Source organism: Carcharodon carcharias, chromosome 3 (genome assembly GCF_017639515.1).
Source record: "Carcharodon carcharias isolate sCarCar2 chromosome 3, sCarCar2.pri, whole genome shotgun sequence".
Taxonomy (NCBI): domain Eukaryota; kingdom Metazoa; phylum Chordata; class Chondrichthyes; order Lamniformes; family Lamnidae; genus Carcharodon; species Carcharodon carcharias.
In genome coordinates this window covers 65,919,124-65,945,848 of record NC_054469.1, presented here as the reverse complement: position 1 = coordinate 65,945,848, position 26,725 = coordinate 65,919,124, and the positions used below count along the sequence as shown (strand labels likewise).

General features: G+C 41.3%; 1 protein-coding gene across 2 annotated transcripts in view; it reads right to left on the bottom strand.

The window, feature by feature from the left end:
* The window catches only part of rsu1 (Ras suppressor protein 1), a 246,657-nt gene that overhangs the window by 173,396 nt on the left and 46,536 nt on the right, over positions 1 to 26,725 (bottom strand). For both annotated transcript variants that reach the window (XM_041183109.1, XM_041183110.1), the window contains exon 3: positions 25,109 to 25,159. In XM_041183109.1, the coding sequence (XP_041039043.1) occupies positions 25,109 to 25,159 (51 nt within the window). The remainder of the gene's footprint in view (positions 1 to 25,108; positions 25,160 to 26,725) is intronic.

The window sequence follows — 26,725 nt, the reverse complement described above, 5'->3', positions numbered from 1 at the left end:
GAGTCTATAGTTCAGTTGTTTTTTCCATGGCAATGCCTCAGCCAGATGACTTGCCAACACCCTTTTCTCCTGTAGTATCAATTGTTACGATCATTTGAAATTTGGTATTCTTGCATTTGTCATGAGTGCAAGGTGAAAAGCTTCAGCAATGTGTCTCTTTTTAGCAACATTCAAAAACATTTTTGTTCTTAAGAGCATGAAAAAAATCCAATGTTATAGGGACTTTTTTTTTAAACTTCTTGAATATGGTTTGATCACTCAGAAATTTCCAAGTGAATCAAAGCATAAAGTAGTTCACAATTTGATACTCAAGTGTCAAGCTCAAAACCTAAATAATGTACCTGAAGGCGGACAGCCTTTAACTTTTAGGCATAAAGTGCTACTTGGCACCTGCATTTGAAAAGTATTTCCTGCCAAATTTCCCTGAGCACCAATTATTATTTAACAAATAAACTTTGCTTTTACAGATTACAAACTTATTTGAGCTAGCCTAAAGCAGCAATTATGTAGATTTAAAAACAGGATTAAAATATATCAGTAATTTAGTTCACAAAAGGGAATTGTAAAAAAAAACCAATTACTCCATACTGTTGATATGTTCCAAACAAGAATGATTTCTAGTCCTTTAAAAATTTATAACAAAAAGTTAGCTCCTTGCTTCCTTATAGATTTCCCTCGTTAAGTAAGGCACCACTACACATTTATACAGTGGAAAGATTTCTCAGATGACTAAAAAAGTGACAATCTACAAAACATGTTCATCTCCAAGTTGGTCAAAACAAACTAAAGCCAGTAAATCCAGTGGGGGCATATTTTTTTTATTTTTGCTGCTGGTTTCAGTGATGGATAATAAACTTGAAAGACACTCGCCTGCTCCTGAAAATAGTTATATAAAAGCAAATGTTCAACGTACTTTGATTTTGGACTGGCAAATTACTCAGGATTAATTTGCCTTTCTCTCCTACCTAACTGGGGGAAATGTGGGGGGAGGAACATGCCAATCTTATTCTACCAATACACAGTTTAGTTTCGGAAAGGACCCAGCATACAGCAGTAACACTTGCATTTCATTAAAAGGCAAAAACCCTGCTAATTTACAGTGTCATGATCTGAAAACAAAATACAATGCCGTCAGCTGCACTGTCCTTTTGATTTTAATCCCTTGAAAAAAAGTTGAGGCAATTAAGCTCAGCCATTTTCATACAAGATGCTTCTAGAATCTAGCAAGCTTTAAATATCAAGCCTCAAAATAAAAAAGGTTATTTTCTAAATTGCACTCCAGCAGGGTCCCTCAAGTCACCACATATGGACATCAGAAATCTGGATGCAGCTGTGTATTATCTTACAACTGCATCAAAAAATTCTGTGCAGCATGCACCTGAATTTACAGTTTGCAGGCCATAGGCAAGGTACCCTGCTGGGATCATGAAATCAAAATATTATAGCCAATAGTAAAAGTCTCAATGAAGGAGAATGAGCCAGGATAAATCTTAAAGTGGAAATGAAACTTTTATTTCTCCTGCAACTTTATAGTTTCTTAATGTGCACAAATATACATGACAAAAAGTGTTATTTATAGTTTTAACATGTGTTTACTCAATGACATTTTCATCAAAAGTGTATACTCAATTTCTTCCAAGGAAATTGCTTAACACGATATGCATCAACAGTGACCCCTTCTGGATTACTGTAAAGCTACTTTTGAGAATATAGATATACTTCAAACACGGTTTGGGAATTAATATAAGGTAAGAATAATGGAGCTTTTAAACCTGTAGTTACCCCACCAGCTCTGATCAACATTCTTGTAGGGATAAAAGATGGTTAAAATTAATTAATAGACAGCATGGTGTATTTTATTACATTGTTGCTCAGTAACAAATATTGTTTTGTGATATTTTGTGAAGTGACTTGGGGTGTTTTACTTTGTTTAAAAGGCACTACCCAAATACATGTTATTGTTGGTGATTGAGAAATAAACAGCAGCAAAGGACTGAGAAGGAAGTGTAAATTAAGAGTGGGTGGATTCAAAGTCAAATCAGGTTCAGAAAGAGAAATAAGAGAGAAGGAAAGAAAGGTCGAATTGAGAAGAGGCAGAAAGGAAAAGTTAAAACAAAAATAATTTTAAAATTGACACGTTTTGAAAAATCTCCAACCATTGGTATGTGAACAAATAAAACTCATTACTTGTAATGATTAGTTTTCTGTGCCAGAGAAGCTGATTAGCAGTAGTTAGCAATTATCACAACATTAAAAGCTTGAAATAATAGATGCCATATTCCCTGGCTATTTTGTTTGTATCTACCACACAAATGCAGCAACTTCATGGTGTTCAATGGTGAGGCAGACAATATCGTGTCATTTATATGAAGCCAACAGCAGAGTGGTGCAGATTGGGTGATAATATCAGCTATGGGTATTGGCATTTAAAATGCATTTGCTCTTTGTCTGAAGCTGCTATACCATTTACACATGATAACAGTGAGTGCTACTAGCCTCACTGTTATTTTGGCAGAAAAATCCAAACAAATCTCTTTCCAAGATAAAATTATCTTTTCAAATCAATCAATCAAGCCAATATGGAGAAGGAGCATTAAGTTTTAAAATAGTTCAAATTTTCTTTTCATCAAGTCAGGTAGCACTGTTGCGTTAGAAAATAATAACTATTGCAGGATACTATGCTATGATCTTGGGTTGCCACAACTGAACTAGGAAAATAAAGGGTTGATTACAAAACAAAACTAATCCAAACAAGCAGCACTGAATTAACAAGATATTCACACATCTACTCTGAATAGGGAAGGATGTCAGCTGTTTAATTAAAAGGATCTGACAAGACTCTAGTTTGCAATGATTTTAGTGGTCATCACTACCAATATAAATAGTAGGCAATGTGTTCAATTTAAATCCAAAGTAGCTGCCATGTAGGCATAAAGACAAATGTTGTGTTGGTGTATCTTCACACTCTTCCCTTGGAGAAAAGTGTGAAGTTGTGGAAGGATTCACAAGCTACAACATGAAAGTTCCTTCCACAGCCATACCAGTCTTTCAGCAGCTGACAGGATGGCTAGAAACAAACGTGTTAGCAGATTCGGAATTAAGCCTGTATTCTGGCTATCAATTCAAACAATAACCACCAAAGGTTTAAACTTTGGAAATACTAACTATGTGGTTAAAAATCTGGAACATTTCAGCAAGTGACAATATTCAATTAGCACGAATTTGTGGCTACAACCAACTGAAGAGAAGTTCCTTAGTGAAGGTATTTTGTTTGTTAAAGTGAGAGGAGAGTCGCTACATTTTGCGAATGTAAAAGATAATGAATGGACTTCTTCCAAAACTGCATTAGGGTGGTTCATTGTGAGTTCAAGGCCCACTGCAGGCCGAGTATATAGCCAGGAAGGATAAACCTGTGCTTACACAGCACACATATTGTAAAACACCTTGACAGTCTGAAGTTATGTGAATTACATTTATATAGTATCTTTAATGTAGTAAGACATTCCAAGGTGCTTCATAGAAGCATATTCACTCAAAAATTGACACCTAGCTAGAGCATTCCAAAGTTCAGGGCCTAGACGGCTGAAGGCGCAGCCACCAGAGGTAAACCAAGTGGGGATGCACAAAGAGCCTGAATTGGAGTAATGCAGAACTTTCAGGGGGTTACAGGTGGTTAGAGAGGTAGGGAGTTGCAAGGCCATGGAGGGATTTATACGCAAGTTTGAGAATTTTTAAAAATTTAAAATAAAGAGGACTAGATAACATGAAAAGACTGGACAGTCCTACTCAGGTGGATGACAGAGGAGAGGAGTTAGAGAAAGATAATGTATTATTTTAAAGCATAGTCATTGTTTTGTAGAAAAATGCAACAGGGAGCTTTTTTCGTGTGTTGGTGTTAGTTGAGGAATAAATGTTAGCCAAAATACGAGGAAAACACCCCATGATCTTTATTGAGTAGTGTGGCCACCTGCATAGGCTGGGAAGGCATCAGTTTAACACCTTATCCGAAAGACATCACCTCCTTTAATGCAGCACCCACTTAAAATGTCAGTATAAAGTACGTACACAAATTCTGGGCTTGGGCTTGAACCCACAACTCAAGAGACAAAATAAGAACCAACAGCTATGGATGAAGCATTCATATCTACATCCTGCCCTTGTTCCTTGATCCTATTGCCAAATGACTGATAAAATTCTGGTCTTTCAAATTCAGGGGTAATTTGGGAGTTCTCATTCTACATACTCAAGAATCAACTGAGAAAAATCAGCCTCATTGGTGAAAGACAAGATTAAAGTAAGGTCAAATAAGATTCCATCCTGAAAATGGACAATGGGTTGATAGGGGTAAGAGGGAAGCAACAAACAATAGCAATATTTTAAGACAACCAATTTGTGTTAGTATGCATATGTATATTACCTCTCTAGTAATTCCCTTTACACACCCAAAAGGACTATTTTTTATATTTTTTTAAAAACAGCAAATCGAAGGATGTAAAATACCTTAGAATTGCTAAGGTTCCAAGAGTTAATTACACAGTAGCCAGTTTAAAGGTTTTCATTTTCAATCCTGTACTGAAAGATCTATCACAGATTTCACAATGGCACCCTTGGGCTAAACTGTCAAATACTATTAATAGTGCAGTATAAGTTCAATACTACTAACTCACTTCATAGACCATCTTTGGCAAGCAGAAATAGATGTAAATAGTACAGAATAGTGCTACGAAAACTCAGTTAACTGCCTAAAATATTCTGGATATTAGTTTAAGTTATAGATATAGGTACACAAAATACAATTCAAAAAAGGTAAACTAAAATTTTAGTTAAGTGAACAATTTCTGCAGAAGTATCAAAAAAAACAAAAAAAAAGACATATTTGTCCTCACTTGAAGGAAAAGGGCCAGCATGACAAATCACACACATTAAACATTCTGGTTTAATGCTGCAGGTGCTTTAAAGGTAACAAATTCCATCTGTACTGGCCATGATTCATCACCCCACAGTACAACAGGTGAGGACTGGGACTTGAGTCACATCAAAATTAGATGTTAACCAAATGTATCTCCAGCTTGTTCTTACCCCACTACCCATATTGGAAATCTACTGGCCTGGATTTTGCACTAAGCAATGAAGGTAAAGCACTCGCTGTTCATCATGTTGACAACAGCCCACAGACTTTTTTTTTGCAGGTTTTTGAGCTGCAATTTACGGTTTCTAGAAGTCCCCTTTGGCACAGCACTCCCTGCAGGAGATCTGTGCCACATGGGATAAAGACAAGAAACAGCACGGCTCTTCAGATTGAAGAATCCTCACAAATATACAGGGTGGAGGCTTATGAGCCTCACATGGTGCCTTTGAAGGCAGGGGAGAGAGTAAATTTGGAAAGCTGGCTGTCGGGTTGGCTTTCTGAGGTATTCCTATCTCTGTGCGCATTTGCCAGAGATGGGCTAAAAGAGAAAGTGCTGATCGTCCAGTGGTGGCAAGTGGCCAATTAAGGTAGTTTAAGTGTAAGTTAGAAAGGTTGAACTGAGTACAATGAGATCTTACAGCACACAGACAGATTCGGGAGAAGCACAGCAGCAGCAAATGACAAGGCTGCTGTCTATCCATTATCGCAGCCTTGCCTTTGAAGTCAGAAATAATGACTGTCTCAGATAGTCACATGCATAAGCTTTCAGCTATTCCACAGACCCCAACGTTGGCAGCAATGCCTCGCTGCCATTCAATCAGCCTGGCTTCTCAGCAGCACATCCAGTGGCCTCACAGAACTAGAAACAAATTTAATGGCCATGGCAGCCGTCCTGTCCATCAGCTGGAAAGCTGGTGGCAGCCCCACCAGAGCCATTTCCGGAAGCCCCAATGAAATTAAAAATGGTTATCAGGCATTTGCTGCCTGTCATTGTGGTTCCTGTGTCTTTGAAGAAGAGGATCTACCTCCGAAAGCCATTAGCCATTCAGAGGACCAGCAAACCTTCAGAACCAGCACGCCACCAGGAATGGTGACCACTGGTGGAATTACATTAGGCCCCCATCCAGAAGCAGCACTGGTGAACCAGAATAAATGGCAAGTGGGGCTGGGGGCCAGTCAGGCAGACCCTGGAAAGGGAATGAGGTGGAGGCAATTGAGAAGTGATGGGGGCAGGAGGGGTTCCCCTTAAACTGGGGTTGCCCTTCCCATGAGGAGATCCTCTGTGGAGCACAGGGTGCCCAACAAGGCCACAAGGTCACCAGGGTCAGCTTGCCTGCATGGCCTGGGCTCCAGCCCCTCCCCACCACTGGTAGAAAAGCAGCACTGGCGGGATAGGGCTAAGTGGTCTTAAGTCGGCTGTTTAAGGGCATCAATTCACCTAGGAACGTGAAGGCTGACCTCGACTTTCCCCTCACCTGGCTTAATCAGAGCAAGTTGGGAAGATATCAGGCTCTTAACCTCGCATTTTCACGTAAAATTATATAGCCCTATCCCAGGATCCACCCTCATTGGGGACTACCAGCCTCCACTGAAGTTGACCATGATGGCCAGCTTTCCTGCCGCAGGGACCCCCTGCAATACTTAATTGGACAGTGAAAATGGAAGTGACTTCTTACTGGTTACCTCCAATAAAATGCACACGTCAGTGCATGTTTGACCACTGCAGGGTCAGGCCCTGGAACCTGACTGCATGCCTGAAAATTTTTAGTGCCAAGAAAATTCCACCCAGAGTAAACTAGAAAGTTTCAATTTGTTAATCGTAAAATTGTGCACAGAAAGTAAAATAAAGTTCACAAAGGGAAAATGTGATGGAGAGGAAAGTGACAAAGAAATATTTTTTAAAAATCATTCTTTACACCTCCATAATTAAATTCAGAAGGAACAGGACTCCACACTTTAAAGTTAATTTTCAGTGCCAAAGAAGTTGTTTGGTAGTAATTGTGACTTATCATACTGTTAGAAATTCATACGCCTAAAAACACTGGCCCTAAATTTTTCTGGTCTCCTCCCGCAGTGACATGTGGGAAGCTACAAGCTCTCACATGGATTTCAGTGCTGGTGGAGCACAACTTATGGAGGAGCAGAGCAACTCCGACAACTGCTGAATTTCGTATTTAACTGTGCATGTGTGGACCCCAGATGCTGTTGTCCGATTTACAATTAGCCTCACCATTATTTTCAGCACAAAATCCTAGCCACTGAAATTTGCTGGCACTCATGCCATGACAGCAGACCATGGCCCAAATTACTTATGGGCATATTTAACTTTTAAGTAAGATATGTGTTTTTTTTTAAATGGACATACAAGCAAAAGCTGGCCAAGACTGTAAAGTAACCACTTGCTGGAAAAGTCCTATGTGGATTATGCTTGACCAACTAGTCCAGAGAACGGAATATCACACCTAAAAAGGCACCAAAGCCTATTTCAGACAGGGACACTTCAAAGGAAAAGACGCAATACAAAAACTGAACTGTAATCTCCTGCAGTTGCAGAGATAATGAAGGCTGATTACCATCTCAGCAGAAACCATCTCCTGTGAGTTATATCCCAGACTATGGACATGCAAGTTGAAAAGAAAGCAGACCTGGGTGAAAGACATATTTGTTTTTTTCCCTTCTAGGAATACACAAGAAAAGGGGTCAAAAGCTAACTACAACCCTGGTTTCTGAGTGCTAATTTTGGTGTTCCAGGCCTGGTGTGCGAGGGTATGCCGTGAAGGTCACAGCTGAAGAACAGAAGCTGGGCATCCCTCCACTTGCAGGTAAAAATGCCCTCTCTCTGATTGCTGGAAGAAAATCACAAGTCAGCAAAGCCAAAGTTGAAAAGGAAACAGGACAACTCCTTTCAGTTAATCTGCAGAACCAAGAATCTCCAACTGCTCTACTGCCAATGTCAGCTCTACTGGAGTCATCCAATTTAATGATGGTAACATTGCATCATCTACTCCTCAAGGACCAGCCAAAGACTGATTTATATATCTTTTACTTCTGGACTCACTTCTCATTTCTAATCTGTGTGAATGTGTGTTGCATTTTTAATTTTTTTTCCCCTCGCATTTTAGTAATGAATAAACTCACTCTTTAATTCAAAAGGAGCCAATTTAATCAGGTTTTCTTAAAACATAAATATATTTGGCTGGGAAAAAGGTATCCACGAGGGAAGGGATCCTTTTTAAATTAATCTTGTTGTGGTCAACTGAGGGGGTTGAATAAAAAAGGGAGCCAGTTTATCCCTCCTCACTCAGGAGAATAACAATTTGGGGTACCTCATCCCAGATTACAACAGATTGGGGGAACCTCACCTGGGGACCAGTCATAAGACTTATTTCATGGTTATCCCACCACCTCTCCACTGGTACACAGTCTCACTGAAGAAACGCAAAGTTCAAACTACTGGTTATTATTAATTTATATCTTTGCAAGTAGAGAAACCAAACTGATCAATAAATTAATCACTACTGTAAATACAAAAAACTACTGCATGTTAAAAGAGCCTCTAGTTTTCAATAAAAGCAGGTAAACACCCAAAGCACACTGTCACAGTCTCACTTTTTAAAAAAGAACCTAGAATATAAAAGATGAAGGGCTGAATTTTGCAGTCAGGTGCAAAGCAGCGAAGAGCACTCCCCACTGACCTAAGAAAGTTGTACCGAGACAATCACTGTGGTAAGAGCTGTAATTCTCGCAACATCCAATTGATTGTATTGTTCTTCATTGGGGATTCCCAGCATGAGCTGTGATTTTGCCAAACTGTCCAAGCAGCCAATCAGATTAAAGGATCCTCAAAGGCAGCCAACCATAAAATGAAAAGCACTAAAAGCAATATCACTTTTCAAAAGATTTAACAGAGTGAAATAAACATTGGGATGTACACATGCAGTTAAGGCAAAGGCTGAAATATCATAACCAAAAACTTAAAACTTATATAGTTGTTGCCAAAAAAAATGGAGACTTATCATTCCACAAATATAATACTTTTTTCAGGGTCAACTTTGTTGGTAGTGGTAGCTATCACTCAGGTCATTGTTAAGAATCCAGTTGCACCTCATTAAACAAGGATTAACTTCTTTAAAAAGAAGTGGGTTTCTAGTAGCAATTAGAGTGGAAAAGAGAACATTCTCAAGACCAATCAAGTTTGTTGATTTACAGCAATTTTGGGGGGTTGGGGGAAGGCACACAGTGTCCACAACACAGCCTTTGCTGGAGCAATGAAATGACAGCCTATAACTTCTATATTTTTGTAATAATCTGCATTTGCACTAAATTCTGAAGTTGAGGATAGATTCAGAGGGATCTTGGCAGCAAGCATGAACAGCTCACTGTCAAAAACCTGCAAGTTCCAGACCAAACAAAGAAGACAACATTAGCATCAATGCTATACTCATAACTCATTGTAAAAGGTTGCCTAGAAAAAAACTTTAAATTTTGATATAGATTTCATATGGGAAAGTACCATTAGACTCTGATGCTTGAAAAACAGGACTGATTTACTGAAAGACCATCAATGTAATGTAACAATAAGCCTTTCTATTTTGTGAGTTAATTTTTATAAAATGGCTTACATATGTCAATGTGCAAAAGGGATACCGAGAGTAAGTTGTTGCACACACAATACCCTGTGGAGCAGTTAAACATATATGGGAAATTTGTCCCTATTTACATTACATTTCAACTTGGGAAATCAGAAAACCCTATAGATTTGTTAGCAAAAGAAATTTAAGGTGACTATCACATATAGATGAATAGGAATTATTGGAACATAATTTGACATACAGAACTGAAAGAGACTCTGCCGTTTAGCTCAGCTCAAAAGAAAACTATCCAAAATCACCACTCCCTCCAATAACTAATTATTTCATGATTGTCTATACTTTCTGCCTCCAAAGTATTCTATTTCATTCATTCACCACTCTGTGTAAAGCATTTAATTCCAAGTGTAAATTGCTTTTGCATGTCTGGGTCACATTTCTAGAGTTTGGGGCAAAGGGAATATATATTTAGAGTTCAATTTATCCAAAAGAACATTGGATAATATCTTCCCAAGGATTCTGCACTCCAGAATAAACTCCAGGCTCCTCAATTTCTGCTCATAACTCTAAATGTCTGAAGCTAAGTAATTGTTTGGTGGCTCTTTGTTGCACTGTCTCAGATGCTTGGATATCCAGATTTGAACACAGTTTTCTAGGTGTGGCCACACCTGCAGCTTATGGATCTGTACAATCATTACTCGAGTTTTCTATCATCTTGCTCCAGCATCATAATTTCTGATTTGTTGCCTTTTTAAGAAAATGAAATTTTGAGGAATCAAGTGAAATTTGCATCTTACATTGTGATGCTGAAGTGTGACAGAACAATGGATTGTGTGTAGTATCATTTTTAATATATTAGCTGCCAATGCTATGACAAATGAAGGTTTATAGATATAAATTACATTACGGAAATGGTACAGCCACAGCATGGACTGGTTGGGCCGAATGGTATGTTTCTGTGCTGTATGTAATAGGTAATACTATGTAATTACCATGGATTGGTGCTCTATCCCTCTGGTTATACATCCCAAGATCTGGTTAGCTTCCTCAATGGTACGGTACACTGTGCTTCTGTTGTGGTGTGAACATAAGAAATAGGAGGAGTAGGCCTTCAAGCTTTCTCTGCCATTTAATAAGATCATGGCTGCTACTTACCTCAAATACGGATATTAATTAAATGGCTACAGCCTTCCTATTTATTTCCTTTACTTAATCTCATTATCTTGCATTTGTCCAGATCAAGTTCTCTTGCCACCTTCCCAATTTATCCACAATCCTTTATTCTTGGTTTGCTTATTCCCTGTTGTTCAAACATCCAAAATCAGCTTTATATCTATCTTCAGTTCCAAATTATTTATACAAACTATGAATGGTAATCATCTCAGCAATTACCCAGTTGCATCCTACTTTTGGTAATCCTTTGCCATGTAAGCCCATCTACATTTTCAAACATTCTCTGCCCTCTCTGGTTTAGCCGAATTACAACCTGAATTACAATTTGAGTGCAACTTACAATAGGGTGCCAGAGTCAAACACTTCAGGAGTTAAGCGGAGGAAGGGAAAGGGGTGTTTGGTTGCTTTTGCCTAAACGTTTTCAGCCTCCAGGAATTGATTCTTGCTGCGCTACAGGAGAAGCAGCTGGTTAATTGGTATCTGATAAGTGATTAAGGTTTATTTTATTTTTAAGGCTCAAAATAATATTTTTTGAACGAGAGGTGAGCAGAAGAGGATAAAAAGCGTGGATCGAGAGGCCCACCTGCAGTGAGACCAGCAGAGTGACATCACAAATCACAACGTGATGCAAGTTCAGGGAAAGTAGCTGATTAGTGAGTATTTCTGGTCTTTAAAGTAAAAGTAAGGTCTCTAGTTTGTGTTTAGGTCTCTAGTATTTTTCCCCCCTCTCTTTTTCTTAAAAAAAATAGCTTGTTAAGTATGAGATCGATACAGGTGTTAAAAAAAATTAACTACAATAAAGTGTAAAGAGCAGGGATACTAGAGTTATTCATAAGTTAAATAAAATACGATAGTAATGGCAAGACAGGGGATGTGTTGCTGCTGCAGCGTGTGGGAGCTGGGTCACCTTGGTGTCCAGCAGAGCGAAAACATCTGTAGTAAGTGTTTTCAACTCGAGGAACTTCGGATCAGAGTATAGGAGCTGCAGACATTGTGCAACGTCAGGGAATGGAAAGACACTCGGACACTTTGCTCCAGGAGGCGATCACACACCTCAGATTAGGTCATTCAAATTTTGTCTGTGCTCAGGGACAGGAGGGTGTGACTGCAGGTGAAGGAGGTATAAAGGCCCAGGGGGTAGAGTTCTTGGAGCCTCAGCCCTGCAATTATCCAACAGTTACGAGGTTCTTGCAAGCTGTGTGGATGTGAGCAGGGACTGCAGGGAGGATGGGTGAATTTTCCACGGCACCAAGGTACTGGGAGCCATTGAAGGAGTGTGTGTGGGGACGGGGTGGGGGGGATGGAGTGTTTGGTTGGGCGGGGGGGGGGGGGGGTCAGTATAATTAGGAGATACATACTACTCGCTGCAGCTGTAAGCATGAGTCCCGAAGGCTGTGTTGCCTGCCTGGTGCCAGGGTTAAGGACATTTCCTCAGGGCTGGAGAGGAACTGGGAGTGAGAAGGGAGGGATCCATGTTGTCAGCGTCCACGTAATAACATTAGCAGGAGTAGGAAGGAGGTTTTGCTGAAAGAATTTCAGTTAGGACCCAAATTAAAAAGCAGAATCTCCAAGGTAATAATCTTGGGATTACTACCTGAGCCACAGGCAAACTGGCATAGGATGAAGAAGTTAAATGTGTGGGTCAAAGATTGGTGTAGGAGAAATGGGTTTCATGAGGCACTGGCACCAGTACTGGGGTAAAAGAGTGTTGGAGTTCTGAGTGTGTGCCTAGCTGTCTCTCTTGCAGGTTGCCCCCAGACTACTCAAATGCAACAAATACCAACATATGCTGCAGGGAGAACCCATCTTCTCATCAACCACTAAGGCTGATTTAAGCATGGTCACTATCTGTTTGCCCATTCAGCGTGTGCCAAATGCCCAATGCAGTAACAACACTAAGGGAGATGGGGATGGGGGAGAAGACAGCAGGTAGCCTTAGCCGGAGGACCGCAGGGGACCAGGCATATGCTGAGTCCAGCAGTGATGATGTGCCTCTGGAGGTATCCACCATGCAGCAGCTGCAGGACAAGCGGCAGGGTGCGTGGGAGCATCTGGCAGGGTTGCATGAGAGAGTGTGTGCTTCACTTGGTCTCTGTGGTGGAGGAATCCAGGCAGAGTGTCAGTGATGGCGTGAACCTCATGTCAGAGCATCAGGCTTCCACCATTGAGAGATTGGCGACTATAATGGAGAGGGGCTTCCAACGGATTGATCGGCATCTGATGGGGTAACGCTCGGACCTGCAAGCTCTCACAGGACTAATGGCCACAGGTAGTCATTCACAATGTGGGAGATGTTCTGGGAACAAAGTGTCCCAGCTCGGTGCCCATCCATCTGCGGCAGCTGCTGCGCCGACGTCGCTGCGAGCTCCTCTCAGGGCGCTCCAGATGAGGGCAGCAGCTCCTCCGCCCCTCATTGCATCCGTTGAGGCTGCGACAACTGGGGAGATGACAGCTGTGGAACTGGCCACACCCTCCCAGGCAGGCCCAGCACAGGCTCCACAGACCAGAGGACGGCCGCCAATGTCAAAGGCCAACAGGACTTAGTCGCAGCTGATGAAGTGGAAGATGTAGCACTTAAGTGCCGCTTATGGATGCGCCAGGCAATGCTGGTCCTCCAGATCCACTTCTGTGGAACTAGCTGAAGGTTCGTTGGATTAAAGTCTCCCGGATGTCCCTGCCTCCTTGGTGTAGCAGCGAGTCGGCGTGCTGCCCCTCACCATTGCCCTGTGCTTCCTCATCCTCTGAACCACTGCTGGATTCATCGTGTGCAGCCGCACCCACTGCATCAAGGTCCTCATCGTCCACTGCATCACCCCCTTTCCAGCGTAAGATTGTGCGGGGCACAGCATGCTACTGCTATCACAGAGACGCGATCTGGGATGTACTAGAGTGCGCCACTGAGCGGTCCAGGCATCGGAAGCGCATCTTGAGAAGAACGATGGCTCTCTCCACCACAGCCCTTGCAGTGCCCTGGCTCCTATTGTATCGCTCCTCAGCTTCTGTTCTTGGATAGCGGAGAGGCGTCATGAGCCACCTTCTGAGGGGATAGCCCTTGTCACCCAGCAGCCAACCATCCAGCTGTGCCTGAGCAGTGAAGAGCCCCGGCACCTGGGAGTGTCTGAGGATGTAGGTGTCTTGGGAGCTGCCTGGGTACCTTGCACAAATTTGCAGAATCTACATCCTGTGATCACACACTATCTGCACGTTCATGGAGTGGAAGCCCTACCTGTTGACAAAGGCACCAGGCTCACCTACTGGTGCCTTGATGGCCACATGTGTGCAGTCTATAGCATGGTGGACACGGGGGAAGCCAGCAATGGCCAAGAAGCCTCTGGCTCGCTGTGCCTTATTTGCCTGGTCGCAGCGGAAGTGGATGAAGATCAATGCACATCTGAACAGAGCGTCTGTAACCTGCTTGACACAAGTGTGGACAGCTGACTGGGAGACACCACAAAGATCACCCACCGAGCCCTGGAAGGAGCCAGATGCACAGAAGTGGAGGGCAACTGTGACCTTCAGAGCTGCTGGCATGGGGGTATCCGTCCATGCAGTTAGGAGAGATGTCAGGGCCAATCATCTGACAGATGTAGTTGACTGTTTCCCTTGACAGTCGGAGCCTCCTTCGGCACTGCACCTCAGTCATTTTAAGGTAGCTGCTTCGCCACCTGTATACCCTGGCAGTAGGATAGTGGCATCTTCTGTGGCACATTCCACCTTGGACAACCTCTTGGCCCTACACCTGGCCTCCCAAAGTTGGCTCCCCTGGAAGCTGATTGTCCAGTCCTGGCCTCCACCTTATTCTATCCCTCCCTTCCTCCTCAGAGGAGCTGCCTCCAGTGGCGATGTCAGAACCCATACCCCGAGGCTAAATGGAGGCCTCCTGAAAGCTGCAGGCCTGATAAAGATTCTTGACTGCAGAGTGCTGAGCTGAAGCTTCAAAGTACAAAGAAAGCTGCTGGAATTCGATCTGAACTGCTACAGATCACACAGGCAAGTTTAAAGCACTTGCTGCAATAAATACTTCACATAAAACATTGACAACCCCACAGAGCTCACATATCCCGCCCGTGGATGAGTTTTGTTTAAAAAGTCATTTACCCGCCTGCCCATCGGGCCCGAGCCGAAGATCGCACGGGCACCTCAAAATCGGCATCGATTGCAGAGTTAAGGGCCTTAACAAGCCCTTTAATTAATGGCGAGCGCGTGTCGCACTTCATCGTGCACCCACCCAGCTAAATATCATGATGGCGCGCGGTGATGTCGGGACCCTCGCCCGACGTCAGCGCGTGCCATTTTAAGCGCTGACATGCAGGGCCCGCCACCCAGAAAATTCTGCCCATAAGGCTCTTAGGGGGCTGGACAGGGTAGGTGCTGAGAGGTTGTTTCCCCTTGTGGAAGAGTGTAAGACCAAAGGGCATATTCTCAGAGTATGGGGTCGCCCATTTAAGGCAGAGATGAGGAGGAAATTCTTCTCTCAGAGGGTAGTGAATCTGTGGAATTCTTTACCCCAGAGGGCTCTAGAGGCTGGGTCATTAAGTATATTCAAAGCTGAGATAGACAGATTTTTAATCAGTAAGGGAATCAAGAGTTATGAGGAAGAGGCAGAAAAGCAGAGTTGAGGATTATCAGATCAGCAGCAATCTCATTGAATGGCAGAACAGACTCGATGGGCCAAATAACCTACTTCTGCCCCTATGTCTTTTGGTCTAACCCCCTGCAGAATCCTGTGTCTATTTCATGCCTTCCCGCACAGCATCAAAAGCTTTTCTGAAATGTAATCATACAACAATCAAATAATTTTCTATCATCAACAGGACTGTCACTTCCTTTTTTAAAAAAACCCAATACATTTCTTAGGAAAGGCCTGCCTCCGATAATTCCATGGAAATTCCATCACATGATGCAAGGCCTATCTACATATTTAATTACTTCCCTTTTCTACCATGACTTTTAATACATTTCCCAAAACAGTCTTTAGACTCACTGGCCTGTAGTTTCCTAGCTTGCTTCTATCTCCCTTTTAAGGATTGGCATAATGTTAGTTTACTTTATGATCATTGAAATGAAAGGGCTAATTAGCTCATCTTGCTGTCTGCTAATGCTGTACTGCTTTTGATTTCTCTTAAACTTTTTCAGTTAAGCAGGGGAAAAAGTTGTCAATTTTAAGGTACTGCAGGGCTGACTTTAAAGCAATGTCTGTTGAGTTAGTTCAGTTATTAAATACTTTGCCAGTGGACACAAATTCATATATTTCAAAGAACTTCACTCAATTGATAACAAATGGAGGAAAACCATTAGTTCTGCAAAAGAAAACATCCGAGTATGCATCATCCTTTTTAACTGCTGTTTTTATATAAGCATGACACGAACTCAAGTTTCATTTGGTAGCCTAGCAGTCATATGTAACAACCGATAAGATAACATAGTACGAGAGCTGTACTGATCTGCAGAAGAAAGAACTTAAGTTAAAAAAAAACACTAATTGGTAACACAGAACTTGAATATTGCTGAAAAGAGAGATGTATTGCCAAAGCTTTTCATCTTGCCAAATCTGGCATTCTGGTGCTTGTCCAGATTAGTGCAAGATGAAAAGCTTTAGCAACATGTCTCTCCTTTCAGCACTATTTAATAAGTTCTCATGTGGAATGATGTTTTAATGTATAATAATTATTTAACACAGAATTATGACATTCATGTCGATTGTCATATGGAGTGAGCAAGGGAAATATATAATAATTGGGTATATTGGTGTACTTACATTCATAAAAGACCACGATACCAAACTCAGCTGTCAAAAGTTTGAATCGCCAACCAAACATTAGACCTGGTTATAAGTATTGTGCATTATATGCTTTATAAAATCTGTGACATCAATACTCAATATATTGATTTGAGCTCCTCTACCATTAGACAGTAATCTAGCTTCAAATGTTACTGTTTGCAGAGAAACAATTGCAAAACCAATTTAGTCACCCACTTTTTAGGTAGCCATTTATAACATCTATCATCCTTGAACGTCCCTCAGTTATTCAATGAAATGTATTTTAGCATTTTCTCCATTTCTACCCATCCCCCTTCCAAAAGTTCACCTTCTGTACTGGAGAGGCAATCCGTGGTCTCCTCCACAGACACGAGCACTTGAAGTCGTGCCACCTACGGAATTTTTCAGTGACTTCAGTGTCTTTTTTCATCTACTTGCTGCGAATATATTTATAGATGTGCTTAACATTTATTTTGAGTGCCCATCATAACTTCATTTTCTAGTTTAGTTCCCCCATCAGTTTAATCTCCTTCGGTATTTTTATATCTGCCTTGATCTCCTATGTTATTATTTCTTTATGCTTTGGGAAAAAAAAAGTCTTGTTTCTGCCCCCATTCACCCTATTACTTCCATTATGGTGCAGATTAGCTTTTTCACTGTTACTCATTCTCCAGTAGCATATCTCTCCTCTGAATTTAATGTATATTATAAACAGGATCTATTTTATCTTCTAAGTGTCTTGCCCTTTAAATTTGCTGCTCAGCACATCTCAAAATGTTCCTTTCTGAAGCTGTAGGACGATTTTCACTCTTCCATCATAAACCTAACACACATTGCTATAATGTGATCACTGGTGCAAGTTTTTGACTTGCCTGCTCTACCATTTTCTGGCTGTTAGGTCAAAAGATCACAAAGCTGTTTTATATTTCATCCCATCACACTCCTTCTCACATGGGTTCCTTAAGCAATTGTTTCATGATCAGCATTCTTTCTTGGCCAGTTAGATCTGTGCTTTTTTTGTTGGGGGTTAGGAAGAAGGGGGAGGTGGATGAGGGAGAAATTTTCTCCCCACTCTCAACATGCTGACTCTTCCTATGGGTTTAGTTCAAATGTATAAATCTCTTGCGGTACCACAGTCATATGGTGAGTGTCAACTCATAAGCCTGTAGGAGGGAGAAGATTAAATATGAGGGTAAACCAGCCAGTAATATAAAAGAAAATTGCAAGAGTTTTTTTTTAGATATATAAAGGGTAAGAGAGAGGCAAAAGTGGACATTGGGCCGCTGGAAAATGATGCTGGAGAAGTAGTAGTGGGGAACAAAGAAATGGCAGAGGAACTGAATAGGTACTTTGCGTCAGTCTTCACGGTGGAAGACACGAGTAACATCCCCAAAGTTCAAGAGAGTTGGGGGGCAGAGGTGAGTATGGTGGCCATTACCAAGGAGAAGGTGCTAGGAAAACTGAAAGATCTAAAGGTGGATAAATCACCTGGACCAGATGGATTACACGCCAGAGTTCTGAAGGAGATAGCTGAAGAGATAGTGGAGGCGTTAGTGGTGATCTTTCAGGAATCGCTGGAGTCAGGAAGAGTCGCAGAGAACTGGAAAATCACTAATGTAACCCCCCCCCCCCCCCACCCCGTTTAAGAAGGGAGTGAGGCAAAAGACAGAAAATTACAGGCCGATTAGCCTGACCTCGGTCATTGGTAAGATTTTAGAGTCCATTATTAAGGATGAGATTTCAAAATACTTGGAAGTGCATGATAAAATAGGGCAAAGTCAGCATGGTTTCATCAAGGGGAGGTCATGCCTGACAAATCTGTTAGAATTCTTTGAGGAGGTAACGAGTAGTTTAGACAAAGGAGAGCCAATGGATGTTATCTACTTGGACTTCCAGAAGGCCTTTGACAAGGTGCCGCACAGGAGGCTGCTCAGTAAGATAAGAGCCCATGGTGTTAGAGACAAGGTACTAGCATGGATAGAAGATTGGCTGTCTGGCAGGAGGCAGAGAGTGGGGATAAGGGGATCCTTCTCAGGATGGCAGCTGGTGACTAGTGGAGTTCCACAGGGGTCAGTGTTGGGACCACAACTTTTCACTTTATACATTAATGATCTAGATGAAGGAAATGAGGGCATCCTGGCTAAGTTTGCAGATGATACAAAGATACGTGGAGGGACAGGTAGTATTGAGGAGGCGGGGAGGCTGCAGAAGGATTTGGACAGGTTAGGAGAAGAAGTGGCAGATGGAATATAACGTGGAGAAGTGTGAGGTCATGCACTTTGGTAAGAAGAATAGAGGCATAGACTATTTTCTAAATGGGGAGAGAATTCAGAAATCTGGAGTGCAAAAGGACTTGGGAGTCCTAGTCCAGGATTCTCTTAAGATTAACTTGCAGGTTGAGTCGGTAGTCAGGAAGGCAAATGCAATGTTGGCATTTATTTCAAGAGGACTAGAATATAAAAGCAGGGATATGCTGCTGAGGCTTTATAAGGCTCTGGTCAGACCACATTTAGAATATTGTGAGCAGTTTTGGGCCCTGTATCTCAGGAAGGATGTGCTGGCCCTGGAGAGGGTCCAGAGGAGGTTCATGAGAACAATCCCAGGAATGAAAGGCTTAACATATGAGGAACGTTTGAGGACGCTGGGTCTATACTCGATGGAGTTTAGAAGGATGAGGGGGGATCTGATTGAAACTTACAGAATACTGAAAGGCCTGGATAGAATGGAGTTGGGGAAGATGCTTCCAATAGTAGGAGAGACTAGGACCCAGCCTCAGAGTAAAGGGAAGACCTTTTAGACAGAGATTAGGAGAAACTTCTTTAGCCAGAGTGATGAATCTATGGAATTCATTGCCACAGAAGGCTATGGAGGCCAGGGCATTGAGTGTATTTATGACCAAGATAGATAGGTTCTTGATTGGTAAGGGGATCAAAGGTTACAGGGAGAAGGCGGGAGAATGGGGTTGAGAAACTAATCAGCCATGATTGAATGGCGGAGCAGACTCGATGGGCCGCATGGCCTAATTTCTGCTCCTATGTCTTATGGTCTGTACAGTGAGTGTTGTCAGGGACTCAACTGCAGGGGGCATCTAAAAGGTTTACAGTACTTTAGCTGACAATAAAGGAAAGAATAAACAACAGCAATATTGGCACGTTTATCAAGTAAGCACATCCATTCACTAGAAAATTGCATGGCTAGCCTATCTCCATTAGCCATCGTTTCAGAATTAGAATTTCGTTCCCTCAAATTTATAACTTGAGCTAATAAATAAAGCCCAATATACAAAGGCCATTCCACCTCATAACAACACTTGGTCAAAAGCTCAAAGAATAGTTATAACAAATTTTCTAAACAAAAAATACAAAACCTGAACAATTAACATCTATTTTGGAACAGACAATAAACATCATGCTTGCATCTACAAGCATGATTAGGCCTTCAGCCTCCATAGCTCATTCCACCATTCAATTAGATCGTGGCTGATCTATATCTGAACTCCATTTACCAACCATTTTTCACCCCTATCACTCGATAGAATAGAATCTTAAAATAAGATTATACCTCCTTGTCCTGTTTTCCTCACCAATGGAAATAGATTCTCTGCATCTCTTCTCTTACTGATCCTAACTGTTATCATCATTTTAAATACCTAGATCAGATCCGTCAAGCAAACACTAAACAAACTCACACTAACTCAAGCTCCCTAAACACTTTTAAGTCCAAGTAACATTCTAGAGAGCAAAGGTCCTTCCCGAGGTGTGGTGCCCAAAATTGAACACAGTATTCCAAATAAGGTCTGCACAAGTAATACTTCCTCAGTTTTGTATTCTAGCTCCCTGCAGACAAAAAAGTCAACATTCCGATAGCCTTTTTGATTACTTTTTGTACCTATCTACAAACATTTACTGGTTTGTGAACATAGATGATCTGTGCAGTTTCTATACTCTTAGCATTAAAATATTTAAATTGGTCTTTGCTGGATCCAAAAATGATTGACCTCACATTTCCCCACACAGCATAGTTTTACCCACACACTTCATTTGTCTAAGATCCTTTGCAACTTCCTGTTTCAATCTTTACAACTGATTATGCCGAACAAGGGTATGATCTGTCAACTTGACCCTATGTCTCCCCCTTCAGCCGTTCGCAACAGGCAAAGTACTGATGTACCTAATTAGCCCATGCTTGCAAAACTCAAAACATAGGCATTCAACTTAGATGTGATTCTGCAATTGGACAACACCAGCTCTCTTCTCAACCCCTTCACTGCTTAGAAGATGACAGACTGGCTTTCTATAATCCAGTGACAGATGAGTCACAAATTCCTCCAGCTAAATGCAAAGACTGAAGCCATCATCTTCAGCTCATGCCACAAGCTTGATATCTTTGCTACAGAATTCAAACCCTCCAACCATCATTTCAGAATGAACCAAACAATTTGCATCCTAATTTATCCTGATTGTAGCTTCCAAAAGTATGTATATTTAGTCGTTTGGTAGTACAGAACTTGAGTGTTGCTAATAAAAAAGAGACATGTCGAAGCTTTTAATTTTGCACTCATCAGGACACTTCGCAAGAAAGGGAAAGCAACACCTTATAACATATGAGGAGAGAGTGCTAATTGCTTGGCAAGTAGACTCTAATTGGATTATTTGCTAAACAATCCTCAATGTGCTAAGAATGACGTTGACAGCCAATTTGTGATTATCAGTTGGGCTCACAGTGTGGCGCGAGTGTAAACATAACATAAGAAATAGGAGCAGGAGTAGGCCATTCGGCCCCTCAAGCCTGCCCTGCCATTCAATAAGATCATGGTTGATCTGCCTCAACTCCTCTTTCGTGCCAGCTCCTCATAGCCCTCAATTCCCTGATATTTCAAAAATCTATCTATCTCTTTAAATACTTTCAGTGATCTAGCCTCCACAACTCTCTGGGGTAGAAAATTCTAGACATTCACTACCCTCAGAAGAAATTCCTTCGCATCTCAGTTTTAAATGAGTGTCCCCTTATTCTGTAATTATGTTCCCTGGTTCAAAATTCCCCCACTAGTGGAAACATCTTCTCAATATTTACCCTGTCAAGCACCCTCAGAATCTTGTACGTTTCAATAAGATCAGCCCCCTCCCCCCTTCATTCTTCTAAACACTAACGAATAAAGGACGAACCTGTTTAGCTGTTCTTGATAAGTCAACACCTTCATCCCAGGAATCAGCCTAGTGAATCTCCTTTGGACAGCCTCCAATGTCAGTATTTACTTTCTTAAATACGGGGACCAACACTGTACACAGTACTCCAGGTGCGGCCACACCAACTCCCTGTACAGTTGTAACAAAATTTCCCTATTTTTAAACTCTAACCCCTTAGTAATACAGGCCAAAATTCCAATTGCCTTCTTAATTACTTGCTACACCTGCATGCTAACTTTTTGTGTTTCATGTAGAAGAATACCCAGATCCTCTGTGCTGCACTTTTTTGGAGTCTCTCTCCATTTAAATAATAGTCTGTCTTTTGATTTTTTTCCCACCAAAGTGCACGACCTCACACTTTCCTACATTAAACCCCATCTGTCAAGTTTTTGCCCACTCACTCAACCTATCTATATAACCTTGCAGATTCCTTATGTCCTCATTACAACATGCCTTCCCACCTATTTTTGTATCACCAGCAAATTTGGATAAATTATCTCCGCCCTCTCCTCCAAGTCACTCATATAGATAGTATACAATTGAGGCCTTGGGACTGGTCCTCGTGGCACTCCACTAGTTACATATTTCCAACCTGAAAAAGACACATTAATTCCGACTGTCTTGTGTGTGTTAACCAATCCATGCTAATACATTACCCCCAACAGTGTGAACTCCTATCTTGTGCAATAACCTTTTATGTAGCACCTTATCGAATGCCTTCTGGAAATCCAAATACACTACATCTATCAGTTCACCTTTATCAACTCGGCTTGTTATATCCTCAAAGAACTGTAGCAAATTTGTCAAACATGGTTTCCCTTTCACAAAACCATGTTGACTCTGACTGCGTTAAGCTTTTCTAAATGTCCTATTTCTTCCTTAATAATGGACTCTAGCATTTTCCCAATGACAGATGTTAGGCTGACTGGTCTATCGTTTCCTGCTTTTTGTCTCCCTCCTTGAACAGGAGCATCACATTAGCGGTTTTCCAATCCACTGGGATCCTCCCAGAATCCAGTGAGCTCTGGAATATTTCGACCAATGCCTCTACTATCTCTGGAGCCACTTCCTTTAAAACCCTTGGATGCAGGTCATCAGGTCCTGGCGACTTGTCTGCCTTTAGTCCCATTAGTTTCTCAAATACTTTGTCCTTCATGATAGAGACTGTTACAAGAGCTTTCCTCCCATTATTTCTTGCTTATCCTTTGGGATGTTTCCTCCACTGTGAAGACCAATACAAATATTGGTTTAAAATTGTCTGCCATTTCCTTGTACCCCATTATCAATTCTCCAATCACATCCTCCAAGGGTCCCACGCCCACTTTAGCTATTCTTTCGTTTTCTATACCTGTAGAAGCTCTTGCTGTTTGTTTTTATATTTTTTGCCAATTTACTTTTAATAATCAATTTTCTCCTCTTTATTAGCTTTTTAGTCATCCATTGCTGGTTCATAAAAAATTCCCAACCCTCTGGCCCACCACTAGTTTTCACTGCTTTGCATACCTCAGCTTTTGATTGGACACTCTCCTCGACAGCCTTTGTTAACCACGGGTGGTTCATCCTTCTCATCATGTCCTTCTTTTTGACCGGGATAAATTTTTGCTGATCTTTAAGAAATATCTGTTTAAATGTCTGCCACTGTTCATCCACTGACCTTTCCCTTAGTCTGAAAACTACATATATCAATACACAGGGCCCTGTTCTTTGCAAACAGACAAAACAGGTCAGCGGGCAGGCACAATCAGCTGTTGGGAAATTGATCGCCAACCATGATTGACCCCAAACACAATTTCACACTGGCTGGCCAATTAACGGCCAGCCAGTGTGAAGCGCCTGCTGATACAATCAGCGCTGGGTTGGGGGCGGGAGGAGGGTGTGCGCTGAAGTCAGCACAGGCGGTGCAGGGGGGTGGGTGGAAAAAGCACCAAATTAAACCTCCCTGAGGCAGAGAGCTGCCTTAGGGAGCTGACAAGTTTAAATACACGAGATAATGATTTTTTTTTTTTAAAAATCGGCAAAAAATGCCCACGCAATGGAAACAGTAACCTGAACATATACATGAAAATTCTGTCCAAACGGTTTTATTTTTTTTTAATTTAAATGATGGAAACCTCATCCCGCTCTTGGATAAGGCTTCCTGAAAAACTCAAAGGCCATCCGCCAACTGTAAGGTTGGACAGGCAGAGAAGAATCCCAGTTAATTATGCCATTAATGGGCTTCATAGCCCTCTTAATTGTCGACAGAAAAAACAAATTGTAATAAAGCTGCCACTTGCTTTGTTATTTTACAAAATTTCAATGCTGAAGGGTAAGTGTTACATTGAGAATCACAAGAGATAGTCACTAATAAATTCAATAGGGTATTCAGAGAAACTTTGTTAGCATAGCAGTTAAAATGTGGAACTATCTACAAAGAATGCTTGAGGTGAATAGTACAGATACATTCAAGGGAAAGCTAAGTAAGCAGAAGGGAGAAAGGAATAGAAGATGTTGATGGAGTTAGATGAAAAGGAGTAGCAGAAGGCTCACATGGGCCATAAACATCAGTCTGAGCCAGTTACACTAAATTACTGGCTTTCTTTGCTGCAAAACTTGGCTATATATTTATAGACATGCATTTCTATCAATTTGACCGTTTATTTAATGTGACAATTATGAACATAAAGAAAGTTTCAAAATTTCTTGTAGGCATGACAAAGTCCACTTAGCTAGTACATGTACTTCAGCCAGTACAAGAATGGCCTTATTTTTGACCCCCACATACAGTCTGTCAAGGGCCAAACTTTTCAAATTCAATGCAAGGGAGTACATCATTAATTCATAAGGTCCAACAGTAGAAATTCCTGGTTTAGCTAGCAACATTTGTACTTCAGAATCTTACTCTTCTCCAGTGTATTTCAACAGTTCAGCAAGAGAGATTAACTGCTTTAAGTTTGCATGATGCACCCTTAATTCACCCATAATTCAATAAAGCTTACTTCAACAATGTTGTTTACACTCAAATAGTTAAGATAATTGGCCATTTTTTCGGACAAACCTTTAACATAGTCAAAAAATATTGCTGAAGCAAGTATACATTTCAAATTTTACTGAGCTGATTTGCAATTTATCCAGTGATTACAATAAACTCCTAAAATTTCTACCTCAACATTGGAATCATTAAAAGCAGGACATAAAAAAGTTTAGGTAAAGTACTTTCAATTCAAGGGTCTCTCTTAATCTATAGAAATACTTAAAAGGCAACTCCCACCAAATGTCAATACCTCTTTTTAGAGACATGTGTAGTCTCATTCCTTGATAAAAACATATCATTTCAAGTCTCCGCATCAACTACAAGACGCCCCAGCAAACTGCTCCAGAGGGTCTATCGCCTATACTACACCCCACCAATTTAGCTGGATGAAGTTTATTCTCAGTGCAGATATTGTACATTTCTCAGCAGCATTTAACTTGTGTTTTGTAGAGGTAGTAATCACTGAAGTTTACTCACTTGTTAACTTGTTGTGACTCAGCACCAGCTGGGTGACGTTGGAAAGAGTGACTGCAACAGAATAAAAAAAAACAATGAAATATAAGTATGGTACCATAGTGGTTATATTACTGGACTATTTCAGGGAGCTGAACTAATGATCTGGAGAGACAGAATCATAGGAACAGCAGAGAAGGAGGCCATTCAGCCAATAGTGTCTGTGCCGGTTCTCTGCAAGAACAATTCAGCTAGTCCCACACCCCCACCTGCAAATTTCATTCAATATCCTTTTGAAAACCATGATTAAATCTGCTGCCACATTTTCAAGCAATGCATTCCAGAGCATAACTTTTTGCTGCACAAGAAAGGTTTTCCCTCTTGCTCCCTTTGGTTCTTTTGCCACTCACCTTAAAACAGTGTCATCTGGTTCTCAATCAATGCTGCCAGTGAGAACGCCCTGCAGCAATGCCTGCCCTCTCTGCCCTTTACTCTAATATCGACAGGGAGAGTAATAGTGTAATTAAAACACTCCTTATAACAACTATATGATTTTTGCACCTTTGTGTCTTTGTAAATTTGTTCCCCTATATATTTCCCACTAGATGTTGGCCTATAGCATACACCCAATAGTACCTCTATTGTTTCTTAGCTCTAACCAAATAGATTCTGTCCTCAAGCCCTCTAGGACATTTCCTCTTTCAGCAATATAATACTCTCCTTCATCAATACTGCCACCCCTCCTTTCTTTTGTTCTCTATCTTTCCCAAATACCTTGTTTCCATGAAAACCTAGTTTCCAGTTCAACCTTTTATTGGGCTAAATCTTACCAAGGCAACTGGAGAAGTTAAATTCTGTTAATTAAATTTGGATTAAAAAGATTGGTATCCATAATGTTGACTATAAAACCACTGGATTGTTTAAAAACCCATCTGGTTCAATGATGTCCTTTATGGAAGGAAATCATCTGTCCTATCTGGGCTACATGTGACTCCAGCTCAACAGCCAAGCACTCACTCTTAACTACCCTCTAAATGGCTTAGAAAACTGCTCAGCTGTATCAAGCTACCACGAAAAAGTAAGATGGATCAGTAAGCTTTGATTTAGGCACCAGACAAGGCAAAAAAACATGCATGACTCTGTCAGCCCTGCAAAGTTCCTAATATTTAGGGACTTAGTGACAAAATTGGGGTAGTTGTCCCACAGGCCAGTCTACAATAACCTCACATAGGTAAGCTTCTGTGAGTAAGACTTTCAGCCAAGGTCTCAGCTCCATTACCATTTCTGCATAGGTCTTATACAACCAGGATGGCAGACCCACTAAAGGTACAATGGCATATAGTTATGAGGAGTGACCCTGAAAATTCTCAACATCGACTCCAGACCACAAGTTTCATATATTAGGTCAAATGTGGGGAAGGAGCTGGCCTGCTAATTACCACTCACCTTTCTCCCTCAGCTGATGAATCAGTACTCCACTATTTTGAACATGACTTGGAAGGAAAATGATAGCAGCAAGGGCACAAATGTACGATGGGTGGCGACTTCAGTGTCCATCACCAAGAGTAGTTTAGTAACACCACCACCACTGACCAAACCCTGAAGAATATAGCTGTCAAACTGGGCCTCTGGCTGGTACTG